The sequence below is a fragment of the Mesoplodon bidens genome, assembly GCF_964165515.1.
Source record: "Mesoplodon bidens genome assembly, chromosome: 18".
Lineage (NCBI taxonomy): Eukaryota > Metazoa > Chordata > Mammalia > Artiodactyla > Ziphiidae > Mesoplodon > Mesoplodon bidens.
The window spans coordinates 15041903-15069281 of NC_138175.1; the positions used below are offsets into that span (position 1 = coordinate 15041903).

At 40.6% G+C, this 27379-nt stretch overlaps 1 protein-coding gene across 17 annotated transcripts in view; it reads right to left on the minus strand.

Moving 5' to 3' along the window:
• ZNF19 (zinc finger protein 19) overlaps nucleotides 1-27379 on the minus strand; it is a 134627-nt gene that overhangs the window by 7961 nt on the left and 99287 nt on the right. For 10 of the 17 annotated variants that reach the window (XM_081216162.1, XM_081216160.1, XM_081216161.1 and 7 more), the window contains 6 exons: nucleotides 25340-25466; nucleotides 24659-24772; nucleotides 20202-21291; nucleotides 15116-15235; nucleotides 9885-10028; nucleotides 1485-6387 (listed from right to left, as the gene is read on the minus strand). In XM_081216162.1, coding sequence (XP_081072288.1) covers nucleotides 15196-15235; nucleotides 20202-21291; nucleotides 24659-24772; nucleotides 25340-25466 — 1371 coding nt within the window. In that variant the 3' untranslated portion in view covers nucleotides 1485-6387; nucleotides 9885-10028; nucleotides 15116-15195. Of the gene's footprint in view, nucleotides 1-1484; nucleotides 6388-9884; nucleotides 10029-15115; nucleotides 15236-17399; nucleotides 21292-24658; nucleotides 24773-25339; nucleotides 25467-27379 lie in introns of those variants that run through there. The other 7 variants (XM_081216153.1, XM_081216154.1, XM_081216166.1 and 4 more) reach the window with 6 other exon arrangements.

The following is a 27379-nucleotide window of genomic DNA, read 5'->3' on the forward strand; positions in this document are numbered from 1 at the left end:
GAATGTTTGTCATCAAAGTCGAGGCTCACACTAAAGGGACTGAACCCCCAAGTATTAGGTAGTTGCTCTGTTCTTTCATGCAGAGGCAACAACAGAGCTGATGGCACGTCCATTCGGTGTCTACAAAAAATTAACACCTCATTGTCAGACTTTTGCCATCCTGATGTCCTTATAACACGACAACAGTCTGCTCCTAAATCAGAGAAATTAAGATGGGTAAACAATAGCTGTGAATTAAACAGTCTGGGATACGGGAAACCAAGACGGCTGCTTGGCTTTTCCTGGCTTCCTGGCAAGCCCCATTTCTATTTGATGGGTTAAGGCTTTCCCTGGCTGCAAGGCTGGTGCCCTCACAATGACAAAGAAACTGCTGGAAAATGTGTTTTCCACTTGGGGTATACTTTCCACAATCTCCAGTGAGCAGGGCACCCACTTCACGTGACAAATCATATAAGCCTTAACAAAAACCTCAAAAACTTTAAAAAAATATCCTCAATCATCAGGCAAGGTCACCAAAACTAATGGGAAAACTGGACTCAAGCAGAGCAAAAATTAATTATATGGGATTGAATGAGCTTATAAATATGATTATAATTTTTATGATTTTTTGTCTGATATATTACTGGCTTTTCATCTTTGTTCTCCAGATATGAGGAAACCTTTCCCCTTAAGCAAAGTATGACTTACAGCAATTTGGTAAATTATTCCTTTGTAAGCAGAACTGAAGCATTTATCTTTTCTCTCTACCCGATTCCTCCTGAATGTAGAATCTCTTAGGTTCCTCACAGCCTTTCCAGGTGAAAAAGGAAGTCCACTTCCTGGCAGAAATAAGAACCTCAAGATATTCTGGAACATAGTTAGAGAGGAATCCACCTAAATCTGTAGGTATTGCAGGTAGAATCTAATGGCATGGCTTTCCTGGCTTTGAGAGGCCTTATAAAAGTTCAATTTGAGATCTCTTATGAAAAGTTGCAATAAAGCCAAATTTAAAAGGGCCTATATGATCAATTACACTTACATAAATAATCAGGGTAAGTGTATAGAAACCAGATTTATTCTGCAAACAAATTAGTCTTAATTTGACTATGTTTGGTCAAAATGAAGATAATTTATATAGAAAAATTAAGTTTCAATGATATACCTTTGTGGATATTGAGGTTTTATATGTACTGAGGTGTTGTACTTACTGCCTACATCCGAGATGCCACTTTGTTATGTCATATTATTGTAAAGTTTAATTGAGTTATTAAAAGGATATTCCAAGCTTGCTTCTGACGCCGGTCACAGTGTTCTATCTTTAGGTGAAGATCAGATGCTCCATGACCTGCACCTAGGAGATTGGGCACACTGGAAAAGATATCATTTAGAGGACTATCTTAAACCTAAAAGGAAGGATCCTTATCAGGTACTCTTAACTGGCTCATGCACAGTAAAACTGAAGGGAATTAACTCTTCAATTTTTATTTCTCACTTAAAAAGGGCCTCTGCATCAGACTGGTCTGTAGAGGGGACTGCTGACCTCAAACTCACCTTAAAACAACCATCAAGCCAGGACGAGAAGACGATGACAACAGTGGTGGACAGCTGACCCAAGAATCCAGACCAAGCCTGTAAGACCCATCCTACTAGTTCAATTGAACTGTTATTCAAATGTTTGTCTCCCTATCAAAACTGAAAGTTACTCTTTTACTTCTAGCTATACTTTTGCCCCAATATTGAGGATGGAAAGAAAATTCTTTAGTAAAGTTGTCACAAAGCATAGCTACTGGGATAGGCCCCTCATAATACCTGCCACTGACTTTACAGATGTTGCTAATGTTACCACTCACCCAGACCAACCTCTCTCTGACCTAATCTTTCAGGTTTAAATTCTTCAACGTATGAATATGGCCATTCCTTGTCTGATACTATCTTCAGTCCCTAGAGACTGAGCAGTACTTACCCCAGGACCCCCTCCCTCTGTCCCTTACTTAATTGAAAAATGTCTTAATAGCTGACAAATAGAAGGTATATATTCATTAGAATATTATGTTATCCCATTGTCTATACATCAGGAAATAAATGAATCTCCTTTCTCTCTTCATTAAAGAGTCAAGCAATCTGTGTTAGCAAAATACCAAGATACCAGTGGCAAATCTTTTGGGAATCTTGGTTCCTAATGCAGGAGTGTATGTAAACAAAAAGATGATCAGAAATTTATCAGCCACTACTGGTCAAACAGCCAAAAAGATTGCACTGCAGCACAACAGATATCCCTATATTCCTTAGCCCAAGTAGTATTAGATAACTGGGTTGCCTTAGATTTTCTACTGGTATTTGTGCTATTTATTATTCACACTTATGGGTTAAATTTTTTTTTTAATTAGAATGGGGATAATAGTACCCTGTGTGAGCTTGTTATTTCAATTATAATTCCTGAGATAATGGTTAGTAGAATGATAGTAAACACACGAGGGTTTATTAGTACTGGAAGGATATAAACCAATATTTTTGGGGTATGGGCCCAATAGCTAGTTAACTGACTTTACCATGAAGAATTTAAAATTCTTAAGGGTAGGTTCAATTTCTATGATTCTAGAAATAAGAGGGTTTAAACCTCTATTATTAACTCTATCAAAATAACTCTTTGTCAGGCATATTTCTTACGTTTGTGGTGGGATTCCTGATGTGATGACAGGTAGTGAAACGTCTCATACACATAGAGCTAATGTTAGTGGTAAAAATTTTTTCATAAGAGATATATAAAGCTGATCTTATCAAAACTGTGGGCAGGATACTTGAATTCATAGAAAGGAGATTGTTAGGAGAAGTGTCTTAATGATGACATTGGCTGTATAGAATTCTAGCATGTAGGGGTTGTTAAATGCTCCTAAAAATAGGATTGTTGTGAAAATATTGATTATAATGATGTTGACATATTCTGCTAGGAAGAACAGGGTGAATAGGCCTGCTACATTTTCGACATTGAAGCCGAATACAGGTTAAATCAAATGGGACTCTGTTGGTTTCTGCTAGAGTAGAGATAAATCACATTCTGGCTAGGGGTCAGGATGGGAAAATTAGTCATAGGTATTCTTGTGTAATAATTACTGCTGAAAGTGTAAATGATCATTTATCACTAGAACACGGATAAGAGAATAATTGCTACTGTTACATCATATGCGATTGTCTGTGCTACTGCATGGAGACCTCCGATGACTGTGTATTTTGAATCCAAAGTGCATCCAGATCAGAGGATGGAAAAAATGGCTAGGCTTGATATAGCTAGTGTAAATAGTACACCTAGGTTTATCTTAACTAGTGGAAAGGGTAGGGGGAGAGGAATTCATCTTGTGAGAGCCAGGCTTGAGACTAGACTTGGTGCGATAATAAATACAGAAATTGATGAGATTGATGGTCATAGTGTTTCTTTAATAAATAATCTGACTGTATTATGGGTTATAATAATCCATAAGGGCTGACGATGTGTGGCCCTTTCTGGATTTGTATATAGCCTAGGAATTTCCGTTCCATTAATGTGAGGAATGCTACAGCTAGTAAAAGTAGAATTAGTGAACGAATGCAGATTATAAATATTTCCGTAGGAAAAGGGCGTGAACCTCTGCGGATAAAGGTTTCAGTTTTACACAATTACCGGGCCCTACCACCCTAACAAACCCTGTTCTATAGTGGGGTATGAAAAATTAATTGAATTGAGATTATATCATCAATTAGTTTGAAGACATTTTGTAAAGTAGGCCTTATTTCTCTTGTTCTTTCATACTGCAAGAAATATAGAATAGAAACCGACTGGGATTACTCCAGTCTGAACTCAGATCAAACAGGACTTTACTAATCACTGAAGAGACCGTTAATAGCAGTTGTACTATTGGGATGTACCGATCCAGCATCAAGGTCATAAACCTTATCATCAGTATGAACTCGACAATTGTGCTGCTACCCCTAGGGTAACTTATTCCACTTATCAGTATTTTGGATCAATAGCGATAAAGCATTTTGACTAGCTGGTCTAAATTTTAATCACTCCGATGTTTTATTCTCCAAGGTTACCCCAACCAAAATTGTTAATCCATTAAAAGCTATGTTGGGGCTTCCCTGGTGGCGCAGTGGTTGAGAGTCCACCTGCCGATGCAGGGGACATGGGTTCATGCCCGGGTCTGGGATGATCCCACATGCCACAGAGCGGCTGGGCCCGTGAGCCATGGCCGCTGAGCCTGCACGTCCGGAGCCTGGGGGAGGCCACAACAGTGAGAGGCCTGCGTACCGCAAAAAAAAAAAAAAAAGCTATGTTGGAGGCTTTCAAGACGGCAGAGTGGAAGGACCTTGAGCTTACCTCCTTCTCATGAACACACCAATATCAAACACACCAATATCAAAACTGACTGCTGAACAACCACTGATTAAAAACAAGACTGGAACCTACCGAAAAATATCTTCTCCATCTAAAGGCATAAGGAATACACCACAGTGAGACGGTAGGAGGGGTGTACGCGCAATATAATCAAATCCCCCCATCCCCCCACCAGTGAAGTGAGGGCAGTATGTTTGTTAGGTGAGTGTTGGTTGAATCTTACATGCTTTGACTTGTTTTGGGGGTTTGGCAGGGTGATAATGGTGTATGAAGTATGAGAATTAGTGGGGTATGGGTTTGATTAAGCAAGCTGTTTACCAGATATGAGTGTGCCTGTGTGGTGTGTGTGTAATTGCTCTATATCCTGTGACCATTGACGCAATAACATATTATGGTAGGTGATGTTGGAAAATAATACTCAATGCAAGCTCAGCTACAAGTCTCTCAGCTGTGTTAAGACCTCTGATGGCCAAAGCTGAGTCACAGCATGCCCCCCAATTTAAAAATACCAAAAGCATGAAACCAGTTATGTGTGAACATGGCTGATTAGTCATTAGTCCATCGAGGTATATTATTGAAGAGGAAAGAGTAGGCAATTTTAGGTGAGAGGGTCCTGAAGTAGTAAGAACCAGATGCCAGATATAGTTCATTTATAGAAATCCTCATAGTTCATTGGCCTAGAACGAGGAGAGAGGCATGTTTGTGGATGGGTTGATTGTGGCTTGATGATTAAGCTCTGGTTATCGGTTGTGATAAGCATGATGACTGGAAATGATTTGACTTTATGTGATATGTGTGATTAATAAACATATGTCCTGTATAATATCAATCACTTCAATTACCCCGGAATCTAATGTGAGTTGAACTGTTTAATGTGTATGTAATATCAATAGGCTGATGTACTTGCTTATATACATGGGATAATTAATTTATGATTACATATCATGTATTATGCATAAGAAGGTGTATATACTTACATATGTGGAAGGGCACAAAATGCACAAAGTACATAGTAATGTTAGTTTTCAAGATGTCATTTTTAAATACTTACACAGTACTTAAAGACAGTGTTAATGTCCCATAAGCAAGTTGTTCAGAAAATCGTTGAAGTGGAATTTCAGCTTTGGGTGTTTATGGTGGGGCTGGAGCTTCTTCCTCGAGTCTTAGGGAAAAACGTTGTTTTCCTTTTCTGGTTTAGAAGAACAAAGTAATAAATATACTACAAAGACTCTTCATTTTAGGAGGTAATTTTCAATAATGCTTGTTAGTGGTATAAGGACTATAATTATAAGAAGGTATAGAATAGATGCTGTTTGCCCGATGATAATAAATGGGTGATCAATGGTTTATCTTCCAATCCATGTTACTGTTAATAGGTCCCCTACAAGTACTCAGAATAAACGCTGGCTAAGAGGTCATAATGTTATACTTCATTGTTTCACTGTATGAAGTACTGGGACAATCAATCAAATTAGGAATGAGATGGTTAATACTAGTACACTTCCTATTTGTTGTGAATAGATCATAGAATTGCATATCAAAATAAGAAGTATCATTCTCGTTTGATGTGAGGGAGAGTGCTGAGGAGGTTAGGTGGAGTATAACTGTCTCTACCTAGAAGGTCAGTCGAGACTAGTACTAGTATTAGTAAGATTACAAATAGGAACAAGGCACCCAAGATATCCTTAATTTTGTAGTATGGATAAAGTGGGATTTTGTCCATATAGGATGAGATCCCTGTTGGATTACTAGAGCCTGTTTCATGAAGGAATAATAGGTGAAGAACTGCTAAAGCTGCAATAATGAATAGGAGGATAAAGTGGAACGTGAAGAATAGGGGAAGAGTGGCTTTATCAACTGAGAATCCTTCTAAGAGTCATTTGACTAGGTTAATGCCAATGTAAGGAATTACTGAAAGGAGACTTGTAATGACTGATGTTCTTCAAAAGGATGCTGGACTATTACCTTAAATAGTAGGATGATTCCATTGTTTCATATTTCTAGGAAGGTGTAAGATCCATAATACAGGCCTTGCCCTACATGGATAAATAAGCAAAGAATAAGAATAGGAAAGGTCTGTTTGCATATACATATCAGATAATTCATCCATAGTTTATGTTTCGGTGATATGAGTTATAGATGAGAAGGCAGTTACTGTACCTGATGTATATGATGTATTGTTAAGAATAACCCTGTTGGGCTTCCCTGGTGGCGCAGTGGTTAAGAATCCGCCTGCCAATGCAGGGGACACGGGTTCAAGCCCTGGTCTGGGAAGATCCCACATGGGGAGCAACTAAGTCTGTGCACCACAACTACTGAGCCTGCGCTCTAGAGCCTGTGAGCCACAACTACTGAAGCCCATGCGCCCTAGAGCCTGTGCTCTGCAACAAGAGAAGCGACTGCAATGAGAAGCCTGAGCACCACAACAAAGAGTAGCCCCTGCTCACCACAACTAGAGAAAGCCCACGCACAGCAACGAAGACCCAACGCAGCCAAAAAATAAAAATAAAAAAATAACCCTGTCAAGATTTGTAAAATTAAATATAAAGCAAGGATGAAATTTTCATCATGATGAGCTGTTTGATGGGGCTGGTAGATCATTATATGCATTATTAACAATTCTGATTAATGGATGGGATTTTAAAATGTTGGTCATTAGTGTTCCTATAGCTGGAATACAATGATGATTTTTCAAGTCATTGGCCTTGATTACATTGCATTTAAGAATAATGATGACACACACTGTATTTGTTTTAAGTACTATTTTGGTAGTTTTGTGGGTCTTTCTTCAAAACCTTCACAGATTTATGGCGGGCTTGGGTTAACTGGGTTAATTGAGTGGTTGTGATATTGTAATGAATTTTGGTGGATCGTTTTTGTGCTTAATGGTTTTTAAAATTTGTTTAAAGAGAATGTGAATAGTTTCTGGTTATACAAGAGCTATGTCTACTAAGCAGCATCCTGAGGTTTGAGAGTCTAATAAAACCCTCTTAGGTATATTTCTTTAATGTTATGATGGACATGCAAATTAAAACCACAAAGTGGCATCCATTCACATATAATAAATGGTTATAATCAAGAACAAACAAAAATGCTGGCAACAATGTAGAGAAATTGGAACCCTTACACATTGCTTGTGGAAATGATTAGTTTGGCATTTCCTCCAAAAAGGTAAAATACAATTAGAGTCTGGTTCAAGAACTCAATGCCTAGATATATGCCACAAAGAATTGAAAACAGGAATTCAAACAAAAACTTGTACATGAATATTCATAGCAGCATTGCTTACATTGGCCCAATGGTAGAAACAATTCAAATATCCATCAGTGGGTGAATGGATAAGCAAAAGAGGGTAGATCTATAAAGTTCCATATTATTTTGCCATACACAGAAATATAGCAAAATGGTGCCATCTGCTGTGGAAAAACAGTATGGCAGTTCGTCAAAAACAAAGTATGATTCATCACTTCCACTTCAGGGTATATACCCAAAAGGTTTGAAAGGAGGGAGTTAAACAGATATTTGTACACCCATATTCACAGCAGCATTACACTGGCCAAAAGGTGCAAGCAACCCAAGTGTCCACTGATAGATGAATTGATAAGCAAAATGTGATAATATACACAAAGGTACATTATTCAACCTTAAAAGCTAAGGAAATTCAGACACATGCTACAAAATGTATAAGCCTTAAAGTCATTATGCTAAGTGAAATTACCCAGTCACAAAAGGATGAATATTATATGATCCCACTTCTATGAGGTATCCAGAGAAGTGAAATTCAGAGACAGAAAGTAGAATGTGGTTGACAAGGGTTGAAGGGAGTTAGTGTTTAATGGATGCAGTTTCACTTGGGAAAAAACAAGTACAGGAGATGGATGGTGAGGATATTTGTACAATAATATAAATGTGAATGTCATAGAACTATATATTTTAAATGGTTTAAGTGGTAAATGTTATGTTCGATATTTAATCACAATGGAGAATGTGAATGAAGTACTGGTACAAGTTACAACATGTATGAACATTGAAAACATCCTAAGAGAAAGAAGCTATGCAGAAAAGGCCACCCAGATCATACTCACCTTGTGTGATTTAAATCCATCAAGGCTGTGAAAATGAGGGGAAGTCTCAAGATTGCTTCCAGAAAAAGAAAACTGGGTCAGAATGAAAAAAGACATTTTCATGCTTTGGGGCAGGTGACGGAAGTGAAAAGTGGAGCCAGTGGATTGGATTAGAAGGTGAAAACCGTAATGATTTCTCATATGGGGGTTGGTTATAGGGGTGTTCCCTGGGAGAGTGTCCCTTTTTAGGGTGGAACACAATGGAAGCAGTCATTGAAATTGGCATATGTGGTAAAACAGTGATGACTGGGGAATCTGAACTTACAGATAAAGAGTACATTGTACTGCTACTGCAAGTTTTCTGTATGTTGGAAGTTAGAAGAAAGTAAATAACTTTTCAAAACATGTCAACACCATGCCAGAAGAATAGATAAGACATCAAACTTCATGATGAGGCGAAGCCCTACCCAGATACATTTCACCCAAAATGGTTAAGCTAATTGCTCTTGTAGGAATCATGTATTATTAAGAGGTGCTGTGGGAAGGTTATATTATTAGCAGTCAGTCACTGTGTCTTGGGGGTTGTGGATGACCTGGGATGTGGTAGAAACAAAGGAATTTTTGAATTACAATTTTCCACATCAAACTGCCAAAAGTTACAAGTAATACATGAATTTAGTAAAGTTGCATGATACAAAAGCAATACACAAAAATCAGTTGAGTTTCTATACACTAATAAGTATCAGAAAGAAAAATTAAGAAAACAACCCCATTTACAGCTGCATCAAAAAGAACCAACTACCTATAGGTATAGATTTAACCAATGATGTGAAAAACTTGCACAATGAAAACGGTAAGACACTAATAGAGAAACCGAAGGAGACACAAATAAAACTATTCTGTGATCAGGCACTGGAAGAATATTCTTAAAACGTTCATCCCTCCAAAGCAGTGTACACATGCAATTCAATCTCTAACATAATTAAAGTGGCATTTTTCACAGAAACAGAACAAACAATCCTATCTGTCCTGTGTGGAACCAAAAAGGACCCCAAATAGCCAAAGCAATCCTAAGGAAGATAGCACAGCCGGAGTGAACTCGCGCCCTGACTTCTAACTACACTGAAGCTACAGGAACCAAAACTGTGGAATTGGCATAAAAACAGGCACCCGTACCAGAGGAACAGAACAGAGAACCCAGAAACACACCCACATGTATGTGGTCACTTAATTTATGACAAAGCTGCCAAGGACATCCACTGGGGTAAAGTCCCCTCAATAAACTGATGCCAAAAAAACTAGATACCACACACCAAAGAAAGACACTGGAAACTGTCTACACTACACACAAAATGACCTGAAATCCACAGTTTTCCACATCAAGCCCATTGTCTGCTGGCTTCTCTGAAAACAGACCCCCTTTCAGCAGTCAGCCACATACAGGAAGCTTCTCCCCACTTTTTCTTTACCTTTTACTCCCGCGGCGGTGCCTCCCAGCAGGTCCTGAAGACACTGGCTCCTGTCTGCACGGACTAGTATGTTCGGAGGAGACCAAACTCCTGTCTGTGTTGACTCAGCCAGTCATTGTCCGGAAGCCAAAGCCCTGGAGAATCCTGAGAAGACCAAGCCCCAGTCAGCTGCATGGAATCAAGTCCTCCAGCTGAACACGCACTAGCCTCGAAAGTCAGAGAGGTGGACTTGGCTCCACCTGGTGGCCATTTGGGAAGTGCACGCCTCAGCCACTTACCTTCCACTGGAGGCCCTGCTCTCAGCTGGCAGGTCTGATGAATCCACTAAATTTGAAAATTCAGACTCAAATGGAGCCCCAAATCCCATGACAAGCCACAAATGGAAAGAAAAAGATTTGCAAAACACTTATAAAGGATTTGTACTCAAATTATATCAAGAACTATAGAACAAACAACCCCATTAGAAATGGGTAAAATCTGAATGGAGACCTGGCCAAAGTAGATAGTAAGTAAGCATACAAAAATATACTCAACATCATATATCATTAGGGACTTACAAATTAAAACAATGAGATAGCACTGCACAACTATTAAAACTGCTGAACTCCAAAAAAAAAAAAAAAGACATTACCAATTGATGGAGTGTGAGAAACAATGGGAACAATACTTCCCTGCCAGTAAATGAATAAACAGCTACTCTGCAAGACATTTTGGAAGATTTTTCTAAAGCTAAACAAATCTCACCTAAAGAGCCAACATCCTGCCTCCAGTATTTAGACAACTGCTCTGCAGAACTAGGTCCAAACAAAAACGAGGATGCAATTAAGCATAGCATCTCTATTCAGAACGGCTGAAAACTTAAATCAGTGTGCCCCCTTCAACAGATGAACACATAAGAAAACCGGGGTACATCCATGTTGGGGGAACAGAAAATACTACCCCCAAGTATGCCTGTTTGGTGTAAGGATTATTTTGGCTTGATGGATTGTTTTTAAAAAAGATGATTTCTGAAAACCAAGTCCAGATTACACTTTTGTGAAGGAAATTTACATTTATAAGGGAAATCTCCATTTAAAAAGTTGTCTCCCTCTCTGTGCCAGGAATAGACAGATGACTAAATCTCATGAAACACTTATCAGTGGAGAAGGCCGGGACTTAAATCTGCGTATCAACCATATCCTTGTTTTCTTTTTTTTTTAATTTTTATTATTTTAATTTATTTTTATTTATTTATTTTTGACTGCATTGGGTCTTCATTGCTGCGTGCGGGCTTTCTCTAGTTGCAGTCAGCAGGGGCTACTCTTCGTCGTGGTGCACGGGCTTCTCATTGTGGTGGCTTCTCGTTGCAGAGCACGGGCTCTAGGCTCACGGACTTCAGTAGTTGTGGCACGCGGGCTCAGTAGTTGTGGCTCACGGGCTTAGTTGTTTTGCAGCATGTGGGATTTAACCGGACCAGGGCTCAAACCCGTGTCCCCTGCATTGGCAGGCGGATTCTTAACCACTGCGCCACCAGGGAAGCCCTTCTTTTGTTTTTAGGTGAAGATGGTATTTAAGGTGATGACTTAGGCCATTTCAGGGACTAACTTTTCCTAGGCATCGCCCATGCATATAGGAAGTACAAATGTTATTAAACTTCTCTTTGTTTTTCTGATGGTAATCTTTTATTATGGGGGGCACTTCTCAAGCAAGAACCAAGGAGGGTAGAGGGAAAATTATTTTTCCTCTCATACACATGCAATGGAATACTATTCAGACATAGAAAGGAATAAACCATCAACCCTTGCAAAAAACATGGATTAATCTTACACGTATACAGTATTGCTAAGTGAAAGAATCCAGTCTGAGGAGGTACACACTGTATGACCCCACTTATATGACATTCGGGAATAGGCAAAACAAAGATGTTAGGGCTTCCCACTGGTGGTGCAGTGGTTAAGAATCTGCCTGCCAATGCAGAGGTCACGGGTTCGAGCCCTGGTCCAGGAAAATCCCACATGCCACAGAGCAACTAAGCCTGTGTGCCACAACTACTGAGCCTGCGCTCTAGAGCCCGCGAGCCACAACTACTGAAGCCTGTGCGCCTAGAGCCTGTGCTCTGCAACAAGAGAAGCCACTGCAATGAGAAACCCGTGCACTGCAATGAAGAGTAGCCCCTGCTCACTGCAACTAAAGAAAGCCTGTGCACAGCAACGAAGACCCAAAAATAAAATAAATAAATTTATTTTTTAAAAAAGGACGGTAAACAAGTTATGGTGTGGGGGTTGAAATGTTCTATATGGTACTTTGGTGATGGATACTTGCCACTATGCATTAATCTAAACCCATGGGTTTTTACAACCCAACAAGTAAGTCATAATCCAATTTATTTAGGATATGGGAGTGTCACAGGATGAAATACAGATGTGACAAAGAATCTAACTGATTTAGAAATGTACGAAAAAAACTCACTGTTGATAGGGTAAAAGGTACTGACTTAAGTAACTATGGAAATAAATGGACCCTGTAGAGCAAAGGCAAAATGTGCCATACATAAATACTGGACTCTGTAAGTTCTTTCCCATGGTGGTAATAGCTAACAATAGTAAAACTACTATATCTGTAATCTAAAGGGAGCAAGCAGTGAATTCAATGTAGGACAGAGGTGGTAGGCTGGCATCTTACATTTGGAATCGCAAGTTACAGAGAAGCAAAGGCAGAAGGTTACAATAACCATGCAATAATGGATAGATTATATTTCCTCAATTTTAAAAACTTTTGTGCATCAAAAGATGATGTTCAAAAAGTGAAAACACAGCCAGCAGAAAGGAAGAAAATATTTGCACATTGTATTGTATCAGACAAGAATCTGTTCTTCAGAATATATCAAGAACGTTTACAAAACATCAATAAAAAGACAACACAAATCTTAAAATGGAAAATGACTTGAATAGACCTGTCTCCAGACAAGAAAAGCAAATAATCAACAAGCATGTGAAAAGGTGTAAAACATCAGTTGTTGTGATGGAAATGCAAAGTAATACCATAATCCAGTACTCCTTCACACATACTAAAATGGTTATAATCAAAAAACAGAAATTAACAAATGTGAACACTGTAGAGAAATTGAAACCCAACATTGCTTGTGGAAATGGAAAATGGTGCAGCTTATGTGTACAATAGTTTGGCATTTCCAATAAAAGATAAAAATACAATTATCACATGGTACAACAACTCCACTCCTATAGACCCCAAAAACTTGAAAACAGGTATTCAAAATGTTGGAGAGGATGTGGAAAAAGGGAACCCTCCTACACTGTTGGTGGGAATGTAAGTTGGTGTGCCACTATGGAGAACAGCAAGGAGGTTCCTCAGAAAACTAAAAATAGAACTAGCATATGATCCAGCAAGCCCATTCCTGGGCATATATCCAGACAAAACTCTAATCCAACAAGATACATGCACCCCTATGTTCATAGCAGCACTATTCACAACAGCCAAGACATGGAAACAACCTTAATGTCCATCGACAGATGAATGGATAAAGAAGATGGGATACATATACACAATGGAACACTACTCGGCCATAAAAAAGAATGAAATAATGCCATTTACGGCAACACAGATGCAACTAGAGATTATCATACTAAGTGAAGTAAGGCAGAAAGACAAATACCATATGATATCACTTATATGTGGAATCTAAAATATGACCCAAATGAACCTATCTATGAAACAGACTCACAGACATGAGGAACAGACTTGTGGTTGCCAAGGGGGAGGGGGGTGGGGGAAGGATGGAGTGGGAGGTTGGGGTGAGCAGATGTAAGCTATTATATATCGAATGGATAAACAAGGTTCTACTGTATAGCACAGAGAACTATATTCAGTATCCTATGATAAACAATAATGGAAAAGAATATTTTTTTAAAAATATATATGTATAACTGAATCACTGCTGTATAGCAGAAATTAACGCATTGTAAATCAACTATACTTCAATAAAAAATAAATTAAAAAATAAAAACAGGTGTGCAAACAAAAACTTGTACACAAATATTCATAGCAGTGCAGTTCACAATAGCCAAAAGGTAGAAACAAGCAAAATGTCCTTCAAAGGGTGAATGGATAAATAAAATGGGTAAATCCATAAACTAACCTATACCATATAAAGGAATAAAGTAAAATGGTGGTGCCACTGTGGAAAACAATATGGTAGTTCCTCAAAAACTTAAACAGACAATTAATATATGATCTGTCAATTCTACTTCAGTATATATACTCAAAATATTTGAAAGCAGAAACTGAAACAGATATTTGTACAACCATATTCATATCAGCATTATTCATAGTAGCCAAAAGGTGGCAGAAACCCAAGTACCCATCAACAGATGAATGGGTAAACAAAATATGGTATGAACGAATAAATACAATAGGACATGATTCAGCCTTTAAAGCTAAAGTAATTCTCATACATGCCACAACATGGATGAACCTTGAAGTCACCATGCTGAGTGAAGTAAGTCAGTCCAGAGAAGTCAAATTCAGAGACAAAAAGAATGTGGTTTCCAGGGGTGGAGGGCTGTGAGTGAATGGATAGAGTTTCACTTGAGAAAGAATTTTAAAGTTCTGGACATGGATGGTGAGGATATTTGTACAACAGTATGAAGGTAGCTAATGCCACAGAACTGTACACTTAAAATATTTAAATGGTAAATGTCATGTCATGTATTTTTAATAACAGTGGGGAAAAATGAATTAAGTACTGATAAGTGTTATAACATGGATGAACACTGAAAACATCCGTCCTGAAAAAATCCATACAGAAAAGGCCACCCTGATCACATACTTGTCTTGTGTGCCTTAAACCCATTAAGGTTATAAAAATAAGGGAAAATCTAAGTAATCATTCCAAAAAAAAGAAAACTGGATCAGAATGGAAAAAGATACTTTCAAACATTTGGACAGCTGGTGAAAGTTAAAGTGGGCTTGTGGATTAAATTATAATGTGGGTACCATATAATTTCTTGATTTGGAGGTTATGTGCTGGTTTTCAGGGAGAGTATCCCTGTTTTGGGTAAAACACACTGGAGTATTTTGTGTGAAGTGGCAAATGTGAATACTTTTTACCTTTGTGGAAAATTTTCTGTATGTGTGAAATTACTAGAAAGTAAAGTACTTTTCAAAACAACCATGTCAATACCATGCCAGAAAAACAGAACACATCGAACTTCATTATAAATGCCAAGACTTACCCAGATTCAATTCAACAAAAGTTGTGATGTTAATTGGCCTTGTAGGAGTCCACATGTTATTAAGAGACACCGTAAGAAGATTACACTAGGAGCCACCATGTCTTGGGTGTTATGGATGACCTGGGATACAGTAGAAACAGTGGGATTTTAGAATTACAACTTTCCACATCACTCCACAAAAAAAAAAACCCTGTTGGAATAAAATTTAGTGAAGTTGCAGACTATAAAATCAATATACAAAAATCAGTTAAGTATCTATGCACTAATAATGAACCACTAGGGGCCTCCCTGGTGGCGCAGTGGTTGAGGGTCCGCCTGCCGATGCAGGGGACGGGGGCTCGTGCCCCGGTCCGGGAGGATCCCACATGCCGCGGAGAGGCTGGGCCCGTGAGCCATGGCCGCTGAGCCTGCGCGTCCGGAGCCTGGGGGAGGCCACAACAGTGAGAGGCCTGCGTACCGCAAAAAAAAATAAAAAATAAATGTAAGAGTAAACTGTAAAGTGCCCTAAAGATGTAACTGTCACTGGCAAAGCCCATTAACAATTCCCAGGGAATAAAAATAGTATCTAGGTAATGAAATAAAGTCTAACCTTTAAAAAAAATATATAATGAACCACTAGAAAGAGACATTAAGAAAATCCCATTTATAACTTCATCAGAAAGAACAAAATACCTAGGAATAAATTAACCAAGGACATGAGAGACCTGTACTCAGAAAACTATAAAGCACTGATTTTAAAAATGGAAGAAGACACAAATAAATAGAAAAATATTCTGTGCTCATGGATTGGAAGAATTACTATTACTAAAATGTCCATTCTACCCAAAGCCATCTACAGATTCAATGCAATCTTGATTAAATTTCCAATGGTGTTTTTCATAAAACTAGAAATAATAATACTTGTATGGAACCACAAAGGACCCTGAATGGCCAAAGGGATTCTGAGAAAACAGTTGGAGGCATCTCCCCCTCTGACTTCAAACTGTATCACAGAACTAAGGTAACCAAAACAGTGTGGAACTGTCACAAACACAGACACACAGAATAAAGGAACAGAATAGAGAGCCCAGCAATAAACCCACATGTGTGTGGTTAGTTAATTCATGACAATAGGGCCAAGAACATACAACAGGGAAAGGACAGTCCCCTGAAAAAATGGTATTGGGAAAACTGGACACTACTCTCCAGGTAATTAATTAGAAAACACATGGAATGAAATGAATATTGACACAAACTTTACAACTTATACCCAAACTCACCCAAAATTGTCCACAAACTTAAATTACAAAACTATAAAAGTTCTAGAAGAAAATGGAAAAAAAATCTACAGGACCTTGGGTGTGGAGATGACTTAACACACACCACCAAAAGCCTATCAACAAAAAAAAGTTAATAATGTGGATTTTATAAAATTAGAAAAACCACAAATTGAGAGAAAAATATTTGCCAAGCACATAGCTAATAAAGGATTTATAATCAAATTTTCCCAAGAACCCTAGAACAAAAAGCCTCATTAAAAATGGGCAAAGATCAGAACAGACTCCTGGCCAAAGAAGATATACAGAGTGTAAACAGGCATACAAGAATATACTCATCATATACCATTAGGGAAATACAAATTATAACAACGAGCTAGCACTGCACACCTATTTGAACTGCTAACTCCAAAAAATGACAATATCAACTGGGGGAAGAACAACAGGAACTTTCCTTCTCTGCTGGTGTACAGGTACAATCACTCTGGAAGACAGTTTGGCAGTTGTTTCCAAAACTAAAAAAGTCTTAGCATGGGATAGAAAAATCAGACCTCTAGTATTTAGACAACTGCTTTGAAAAACTGTTCAAACAAAAACTACCATAAAATTATACACAAGTTCTATTCATAATGGCTAAAAGCTTAAAGATATTAGGATGTTCTTCTGTAGATGAATGCGTAAGATTATTGGGGCACCTACATGTCAAGGGTAAGAGCATATGGACCCCCAAATATGCCTGTTTGATATAAGAATTATTTTTGGCTGATTAATTTTTTTAAAACTGCCAACATGGAACAATATAAACCCATTAGAAGTTGATTTTTATGAGGTCGTTACAGGGTGGGATCTGAACCAAGAACAAAGAAGGGTAGAGGAAAAATTATTTTTCCTCTCCTATATATGCAATGGAATACAATTTAGCAATAGAAAGAAACGAACCACAAGCCCAAGCAAAGACAGAGATGACTCTACATATATATTGCTAAGTGTGTCAACCAAAAAAAAATAACATAATGCAGGAGACAACAAACAGGAAAAGAATTTATTTGGGGTCTTAAGAATTGCTGTTTGGGAGACAGAGATTCAGGTAACCCTGAAAGTGAAAGGCTCTTGCCTCATCCCAGGCAGAATTCAGAGATGAGACAGGGAGGTCAAGAAAGTAAAGTGAGGATTTATTTAAGCTACAGTACGCTCTTGGGGAGAGCGGGCAGGCTCAGGTGAGTAGCTGCCCTGAGTTTTTTCAGCAAGCCGGTTACATGGGGTGTAATGTTCATTGGGGAGGGAGGGATTTGGGGGTCATATTCCCTGATTTTCACCCCAGCTCCACCTTCCCGGGAGGAGGAGGAATTTTTGTCCTTATTTAGCCTTGATCAGAAGTGTCACGGCTTCTGTGCATGATGGGTACTTCTTATCTGCAAGGCTAATTTTATTGTAATAAGAGCATAATGAGCAAAAGGTTACATTCGGACACCAGATTCCCGCCTTTTCCTACCTTTCTTTGCCTCCAGGACACTTATCCCAAAATGTATGGTTTCCTGCCAGTTTGGAGGTTCCAAGGACCCCACCCCACCCCCACCTTTTACAAGACGCATGGTTTCCTGCCATCTGGCCCACGCCCCCCTTTCTCTGCTCACATCTATCTACCTTCCTGCTTTAACAAAAGAATTTCTGGGGAAGAGAAAGAGGGGCTTTTAAAAACAAAAAAGCAATGAGGTTGATAAAAGTTGCCTGGCAATAAATGCAACTGACTCTGTTGGAAGTCTGAAGATATTTGTCCTTAAAGAATCGCCAGTTGTTAGAGGTAAAATACGTTGATAGATTTTCATGGATTATTTTAGTGTAGGAGTCCAATAAGTATATAGACTGTCAGGAGTTTCTGGCAGATGTTTTGGATGATTTCAACAGGTGCAAAACACCACATGTAATATGGAAAATACAAGCAGACCAATTAACCATCCTGTGACCCTTTCTCTTTGCTAGTTCTCCTCTCTGTGTTCTGGGATTTCCCTCTCCTGGGACACAGAGAAAACAGGGACAGAGTTGTCTGGCAGCTCCCCTTAAATCTGACCCCACCCAGTGTCTTTATCTTCCCCAGACATGCCCCGCCCAATGAGGACACCATGCCAGAGGGAGTCTCAGGAATCAATGATCCTGATGTGGGCTTCCCTGGTGGCGCAGTGGTTATGAATCTGCCTGCCAATGCAGGAGACACGGGTTTGAGCCCTGGTCCGGGAAGATCCCACATGCTGTGGAGCAACTAAGCCCATGTGCCACAACTACTGAGCCTGCGCTCTAGAGCCTGCAAGCCACAACTACTGAAGCCCGAGTGCCACAACTCCTGAAGCCCACACGCCTAGAGCCTGTGCTCCGCAACGAGAAGCCACTGCAGTAAGTTCATGCACCGCAATGAAAAGCAGCCCTCACTCACCGCAACTAAAGAAAGCCCACATGTAACAATGGAGACCCAATGCAGCCAAAAGTAAATAAATAAAATTTAAAAATGATCCTGATGTGTCAGGACTTATTTGATTACAAGGGACTAGACACGCTTACTCAAGTAAAATAAATATTTTAAATGACAGAAATTAATCCTTACAAGTTGAAAACTGGGTTCAGAGGTGTGAGGTCCCAGGGCTCACATGCTTGTAGTGTAACCTGGTCCCTCTCTGACCATCAGCCTACTGAGTGCCTTGTGGTCCCATTCACAGGCACAGTTTCTCTCATTGCATCCAGCAACTCCAAGATGACACAAGCTCAAAGTCCATACTGGGAATGGTTTCTCCTTCAGTAGGCTTCCCTGAAAACTCATGGCTTGGAATGCCTTTGGCCTGGCTTGGATAACATTCTCATCCTTGCACTGATCACAGCAATCAGAGGATGGAAGGTGGGATTGGCCAGGTGGGTGGAATGTGGGGTCAGCGGGGGGGATCGGCCAGGTGGGTGGAATGTGGGGTCAGCCCTCTGAAACTATTTGGACTGGAAGCAGGTAAGGTGTAGCTCCCAAAGGAAAGCTGAGGTGCTGCACTTGGACATGAGGACAGATGCTGGCTCGGTGAAAGCAGCAGATTCCCTGTCACTGACCACCCACTGCACAGCACAGAATCTGGAGCACAAGGTAGAAAGGGATTCACTTAGGGTCAGGGGCTGCAGCCAGCCATCTAAGATGCAAGGTCCTTGCATCTCAGAGACTGGCCCAGAATAGCTCATGTGCCCTAGGAAGGCACACAGACCTCACTCTTGTTCCTGGGGATTCATGCCTGCCCCCCAGCCACATTAATCAACCACTGCTAAAGAACAAACGTTGCTCATTTTTCCAGTCTCCTCTCTCCACGACAAAGAGCAGACACCAAATGCTAAGGGTGGTAGAAAATTCTTGTTCAGTGAAGTACTGGGAGGTTCGAGGATTATTCAATACCATGGAATTAATAATTGGCAGGCTTTCCAAAGTCCACATGGGTGCACGTGGCTCTCCAATACCATTCAGCCACTGTGAAACTGTCCATTAGGAGGCCCAGCTGCTTAACGAGCATGAGTGATTAAGATCTTAATGAGTAGGAGTGTCAAAAGTTTGTTAACAACTGGAAGGCGAAAGGATTGCCAGGCCACAGTCTGCCATCTGGTTGTTGTGCCAGGGCCACACTCACCATTTACAAGGTTATTAACTCTTGCCAAGTCTGGGATTCTAACTGGACTATCTTGGATTATCTCCTGACATCTGAACCAACAGCTATAGCTTGAGGGAAGGAATCTGCAGCTGAGCTGGGGCTGTGTCACAAATTCTACCCCTGAGTGGAAGACAGAATCCAAAAGGAAATTTAGTGTACTATTACCAGTAAAAGGGGGTAAAAAATTCTGGGAGGCCAAAACATCCAACATCCAGCACTGGCTTCTCTCCAGGGTGGATATGATCTAGCTGGGAAGAAGTCCTAAAGGTTTTTTCATACTTGACATATTCACAGGATTTCTCTCTAGTATGGACTCTTTGATGCTGAAGCAGATTTCTTTTGCTAGTAAAGACTATTCCACACTCATCACACACGTAGGAAGTCTCCTGAATGTGGATTCTTAGATGCCTTTTTAATTGATCCTGAGCACTAAAGGCTTTTCCACAATCTACACAGTCAAAGGGTTTCACCTCACTGTGGACTCGCTGGTGCCGAGTTAGTTTTGTATGAAAATTGAAGGCTTGCCCACATATTTTACAAGAATAAGGCTTTTCCCCTGTGTGAATACGCTGATGCTGACTAAGATGAGAAGTCCGTCCGAAGCTTTTGCCACACTCATTACACTCATAAGGTTTCTCTCCAGTGTGGATTTTCTGATGTCGCAGCAGTGGTGAATTACCAACAAAAGCTTTTCCACACTCATTACACTCATAGGGTTTCTCCCCAGTGTGAATTCTCTGGTGTATGACAAACTCAGAACTACTGGCGAAACCATTTCCACACTCCTTGCAGAGATAGGGTCTGTCCCCACTGTGGATTCTCTGATGCCTGATCAGATTTGCATTATCATTAAAAGCTCTCCCACACTCTTCACACTGATAGGGTTTCTCTCCAGTGTGGATTCTCTGATGTCGAATTAATGAAGAATTGCCATTAAAGGCTTTTCCACACTCATTACACTCAAAGGGTTTCTCCCCAGTGTGGATTCTCTGGTGTCTAACATAGTAAGAAAAATAGCTGAAGCATTTTCCACATTCCTCACATCTGAAGGGTTTCCTATCATAGTGGATTCTTGGAACCTTTCCTCTAATATTTTTCACTGTAGGGATTTCCTGGTGCTTCTCCAGTTCACATGTTTCTAGGAAGCTGTTTCTCTTAAGAACATTCTTCTGTGGCCCATGTAACATCATCATATCTCTTTCTTCAGAAACTCCCCATGTTGGTGTTAACTCACTGTCAGTGTTGATCCCGGCATCTGACAACAAACAGAAAACAAAAATGCCACCTGAGGATTATACTAGAAAACAAAAGAACACTGAAAATTATTGTCATCCCCCCTTATCTGCAGTTTCCCTTTCTGCAGTTTCTGTTTCCTTGTCAACCATGGTCTGAAAATATTAAATGGAAAATTCCAGAAATAACGATTCTTAAGTTTTAAATTGTGCACTGTTCTGAGTAGCATGATGAAAACTTGAGCCATCTCACTCTGATCAGATGTAAATCATCCCTCTGTATATGCTACCTGCCTATTACTAAGTAGCTGATTCAGTTATCAGATTTGACCATTGCGGTATTGCAGTGCTAGTGTTCAAGTAACCCCTATTTTACTTCATAATGGCCCCAAAGTGCAAGAGGAGTGATGCTGGCAATTTAGATATTCTCTTACTGTGCCTAATTTATAAATTAAACTTTATCATAGGTATGTATGTAAAAAAGACATGGCATATACACAGTTGGTCCTCTGTATGAAGAACCCGCAGTTACAGGAGGCCTACTGTATTATGCCATTTTATGTATGAGACTTGAGCATCTGCAGATTTTGGTATCCACAGGGGTCCTGGAGCCAATCCCCGACAGATACCCAGGGACAACTACACAGGGTTCAGTATTATTCACAGTTTCAGGCACCCACTGGGGGTCTTAGAATGTATGCCCCACAGATAAGGGGGGAGTACTGGATAGAGATTTTAGAGATTACTAAAACTCCCAGCATCAGCCTGCTATTGAGACAAGACTAATAAAATGAAAGTGCCAAATATTCAAAAGCAGAGAACAGTTGAGATGGAAAGTTGTTTATATATTTCAGATACTAGTCTCTGTCAGATATTATGCCAGAAATTGCAGTGGATCTTCTATTCCCTTCCACCAGTCAGACTACCTTCCTTTTTTTCCCATCTGCAACCCATTCTTATCTGTTGAACTCAGAACAAATGGCCCTGCCACTGAAGGAGCATCACCTGAGCTTCTAAACTGAAATTACTCTAACCTCTCCTCCTGCTATGCTTCACAGCCCACTGCCTATATATCAACAACAGCACTTGACACACATTTTGCAGCTCTAAACATCTGTCTCCATAACTTGTATCCTCCAGAGCTTCTAAAACAAAGCTTGGCACATGGCAAGTGCTCAAAAACTGCTCCTGAATAAATCTATCCCATCCAAGGAAGGAGGGCCTCTGAGACAGGCAATGATGAAACTCAGAAAGGAGCAATGGACACAAAAATTAACTCAAAATAGATTAAAGACTTGAACATAAGTAAGACCTGAAACCATAAAACTCCTAGAAGAAAACATAGGCAGTAACCTCCTGACATGGGTCTAGGAGATGATTTTTTGAACCTGACAGAAAAAGCAAAAGCAACAAAAGCAAAAATAAACAAGTGGGACTACATTTAACTAAAAAGCTTCTGCACAGCAAAGGAAACCAACAAACTGAAAAGGCAACCTATGAACAGGAGAAAATATTTGCAAACCATATATCTGATAAGGGGTTAATACCCAAAATATATAAAGAAGTCATAAAACTCAACAGCAAAAAACCCCCAAACAATTCAATTAAAAAATAAGAAGAGGCTTCCCTGGTGGCGCAGTGGTTGAGAGTCCAACTGCCGATGCAGGGGACACGGGTTCGTGCCCCGGTCCAGGAACATCCCACATGCCGCAGAGCGGCTAGGCCCGTGAGCCATGGCCGCTGAGCCTGTGCGTCCGGAGCCTGTGCTCCGCAAGGGGAGAGGCCACAACAGTGAGAGGCCCGCGTACTGCAAAAAAAAAAAAACCCAAAAAAACCAAAAATAAGAAGATCTGAACAGACATTTTTCCAAAGAAGACAGCCAGCCAACAGGCATGTGAAAAGATGCTCAACATCACTAATCATCAGGGAAATGCAAATCAAAACCACAATGAGATATCACCTCACACTGATTAGAATGGCTATTATCAAAAAGACAAGAAATAAGGTGTTGGCAAGGATGTGGAGAAAAGGGAACCCCTGTGCAATGTTGATGGGCATGTAAATTGGTACACCCATCATGGAAAACAGTATGGAGGTTCCTCAAAAAATTAAAAAGAGGGGCTTCCCTGGTGGCGCAGTGGTTGAGAATCTGCCTGCCAATGCAGGGGACACGGGTTCAAGCCCTGGTCTGGGAGGATCCCACATGCCGCGGAGCAACGAGGCCCGTGAGCCACAACTACTGAGCCTGCGCATCTGGAGCTTGTGCTCTGCAACAAGAGAGGCCGCGGCAGTGAGGGGCCCGTGCACCACGATGAAGAGTGGCCCCCGCTGGCCGCAACTGGAGAAAGCCCTAGCACAGAAACGAAGACCCAACACAGCCAAAAATAAAGAAAGAAAGAAAGAAGCTTTCAAAAAAAAAAAAATTAAAAAGAGAACTACCATGTGATCCAGGAATTCCAAAGAGAATGAAAACATTTGGTATTTAACCAAAGAATATGAAAACACTAACTAGAAAAGATATATATGCACCTCTATGTTCATTGCAGCATTATTTATAATAGCCAAGATACTGAAGCAAGCTAAGTGTCCACTGATGGCTGAATGGATAAAGAAAATGTGATTGATACATACATACACACACACACAGAAGAATGTTAATTCAGCCATAAAAAAAAGAAGGAAATCTTGCGATTTGTGACAACATCGATGGACCTCAAGAGCATTACGCTAAGTGAAATAAGTCAGACAAAGAAAAACAAATACAGTATAATCTCACTTATATCTAAGATCTAAAAAAAAGAAACCACACACACAAAAACAAATAAACCAAGCTCACAGTTACAGAAAACAGGTTGGTGGTTGCTAGAGGCAGGGTTAGGGAGTGAGAGACACAGGTGAAGGTACAAACTTCCAGTTATAAAATGAGCCGTGGGAGTGCAATGTACAGCATGGTGACTAGAGTTAACAATACTGTACTGCATATTGGAAGGTTGCTGAGAGTAAATCAAAAGTTCTCACTGGAAGAAAAAAAAATTTGTAATTATGTAAGGGGACAGTCGTTAACTAGACTTCTTGTGATGATCATTAACGCAACGTATACAACTATCAAATCATTATTTGTATACCTGAAACTAACTTGTTATGTCAATTACACTTCAATAAAAAACATTTTTTTAACTAAAAAAGAAGAAAGGAGCAATAGATTCGAGAATTATGAGATGTGTTAATGGAAATATGTTAGGAAGAATTAAGATTGGTGGAAATGGTTTCATAGTTTACCTATTTTGAGAAATCATCTGTTTTATTTAAATCCTTCCCAGCATGGTTCATTTTAAAATATACTGCTCTGTAAAGCTCTGTAGCTGCTGTTCCTAAACCTGCCTCACTTACTTTTACAGATGTCTTTGGTCCCCCGTGCAGGTGGATCATCCCGTGTCTCCAGGCCCCAAGGCAAATTCCCTCTCTCCAGAAGTGAGACCAATGCACGTTTGGAAACTGGGTATCCTGAAAAGGGGTAGAAAATGGCACCTTTCAGTCCTGTGTCTGCTGTGTCAAAAGAAGGAAAAGCTCAGGAGTCTCAGTGAGAATAAAATAGATCCACAGAATAGGGCTCAGGACTGGGGAAAGCCAAGATTTTTGCTCAAGTGGAAACAGCATTTGTGACCTCTTCCTAAAACAACACGTAAGAGTACGTAAGTTAGTGATTCTGCAGGACATATGGAAACACAGGGAAGGGGTCATACCTTTCCCTAGACTACGGGGAGACAGCAACAAGCTGAGAACTTATCTGGCAACGGATGCTACTTATTCCTTACTGTGCAGAGCCCCTGGGAGGACAGATCATACTCTTACCAGGCGACAGCAATTCCCTATATTGAGACCAAACTGACCCAAGACTTGTCCCTACCCAGCAAGCTCTCAAGTGGGTCATTTGGTCTGTCCCAGAACCATCAGTGAAGGATATAAGAGATGACTCCTCCTTTTCCACACCACACCTCCGGCTGATAAGGAGGAAGAAAGGAAGGAAATGGGAAAGCATAGATCTGAGTCCCAGGAGAAAAGTGGCCTTACCCAGAGACGTCAAGTTCCCATAAATCTCCAGCATCACACTTCTGTACAGGGCCCTCTGTGCAGGAGAAAGTCCAGCCCATTCTCTCTGGGTGAAGTATACAGCCACGTCCTCAAAGGTCACCACCTCCTAAAACAAGAGGTTCCTGCTGCCCCAGAGCCAGTTCTCTGGCTCAGGGCCAGAGTGTGGGGTACTGGGGACAGTATGAGGGAAGGGTCTTATTAAGGATGAGTAATGAGAAAATGTGAAAGAACTGAGTGTTAAATGACTATTGCTACAACCAAAAATCTGGAACTTCTCTCACTACCAGAAGAGTTTCCATTTGAACACAAAATTTAGTGTCATAAAACACAACACATTTTGAAAACCCTGGAAAGTCTCCCATTGATTAATATTCCTAGAGCAAAATCTCTTTGATTTTATAAAACTGTCTTTTATTGTTGCAACTACAAGGAAACAATTAGCTTCAGTCTCTCCAGACACCACTCAGAGGTGGCATCTCGGGACTGACCTGTTCCCCCTTCACTGCCCCAAGTGCCCAGTCAATCCATCTGTTCCCCACACGCGCTCATTCTACCCTAAACCTCAAGTCCACATGACAGGAACAGAGTCACATTTTGCCTTGATGACTGGTCTCATCCAACCCTCATCTGTTGCTTGAAGAAGGGGTTGTACAGCCTGTGCTCAAGCATGTCCAGTAGAGAGAGCTCAGTGCTGCCGGGGGCAGTCTATTCTGCTTCCTGATGCGTTTTCCTGGGAGAAGATGCTTCTGGAATCAAATTGCTGCTGGGTAGTTCTTTTAACTGCTTTTCTTTATACCTCAAAGACAATCTGTAATTGTTTCTGCCAACTAAGGCTCATGCTTTTTTAATAGTCACCCCTTCCCTTCCCTGATGGTCCCAACTCTACCTTCCCAGAGAGCTCAGGATCTGGTTTATAAAACTCTTATTCATTCCCCAGACTTTGGTATCAAACCGGGTTACCTGAATGCACAGTGAATGTCCTGCCACCTTCCAACACCTCAACGATTCTGCAGATCTCCCCAGCACTGCCTCAGACTCCCTGGGGGACCTAACACATCTGACCCATCTAACACCAAACGCATCCCCCTTTCCTGCCCCCTGCCAAACTGACTCTATTTTCAATTCACATAACTAACTGGCACAGTGAGCGACAGTGTTGTTTCTCATTTAACAGTGTGAATTCCATCCCAGTCTCCTAAGTTAGAAAACTGAAATTCATACTAGACTAACGTGCCCTAGTCACTACTCATTTCCGATAAATAGTCAGTAATCAAATCCTGCCAATTTTATTGTCTATATGTTTCTGGAATCGGACTCCTCTTCACTATGGTACAATCAGTACAGTAGTATGGGCTGGGGATACTTAACTCCAATTCCAGGCCTGTCATGTCCTGAATACATCCTCAACCAGCCATACAATCAACAACTTAAAATGACAAACTGGGGCTTCCCTGGTGGCGCAGTGGTTGAGAGTCCGCCTGCCGATGCAGGGGACACGGGTTCGTGCCCCGGTCTGGGAAGATCCCACATGCCGCAGAGCGGCTAGGCCCGTGAGCCATGGCTGCTGAGCCTGCGCGTCCGGAGCCTGTGCTCCGCAAGGGGAGAGGCCACAACAGTGAGAGGCCCGCCTACCACAAAAAAAAAAAAAAAAAAAAAAATGACAAACTGACTCAGTCAACTGAAGGACTTCCTTGAATGAGTCACCACTAACTACAACAGTGGTTCTCCCAGTGTGGTTCCCCAGAGCAGCAGCAGGATCACCTAGGAACTTGTTGCAAAGGCAAATTCACAGGCCCCATCCGAAAGCAATTTGTGCTTCCGTAAGCCCTCCAGGTGATTCTGACGCACACCAAAGTCTGAGAACCCTGGACTACAGGATAAAATCCGAGCTCAGGAAGCCAAGCTCTATCAGGTAACAGTTGGTGACGGGAAAGCACAAGACTGTACACAGAGAAACTAGCTGGGAAACTCTGCAAACAAAATCCCAGAGAAGGAATGACAAACCCTGAATGAGGGCAA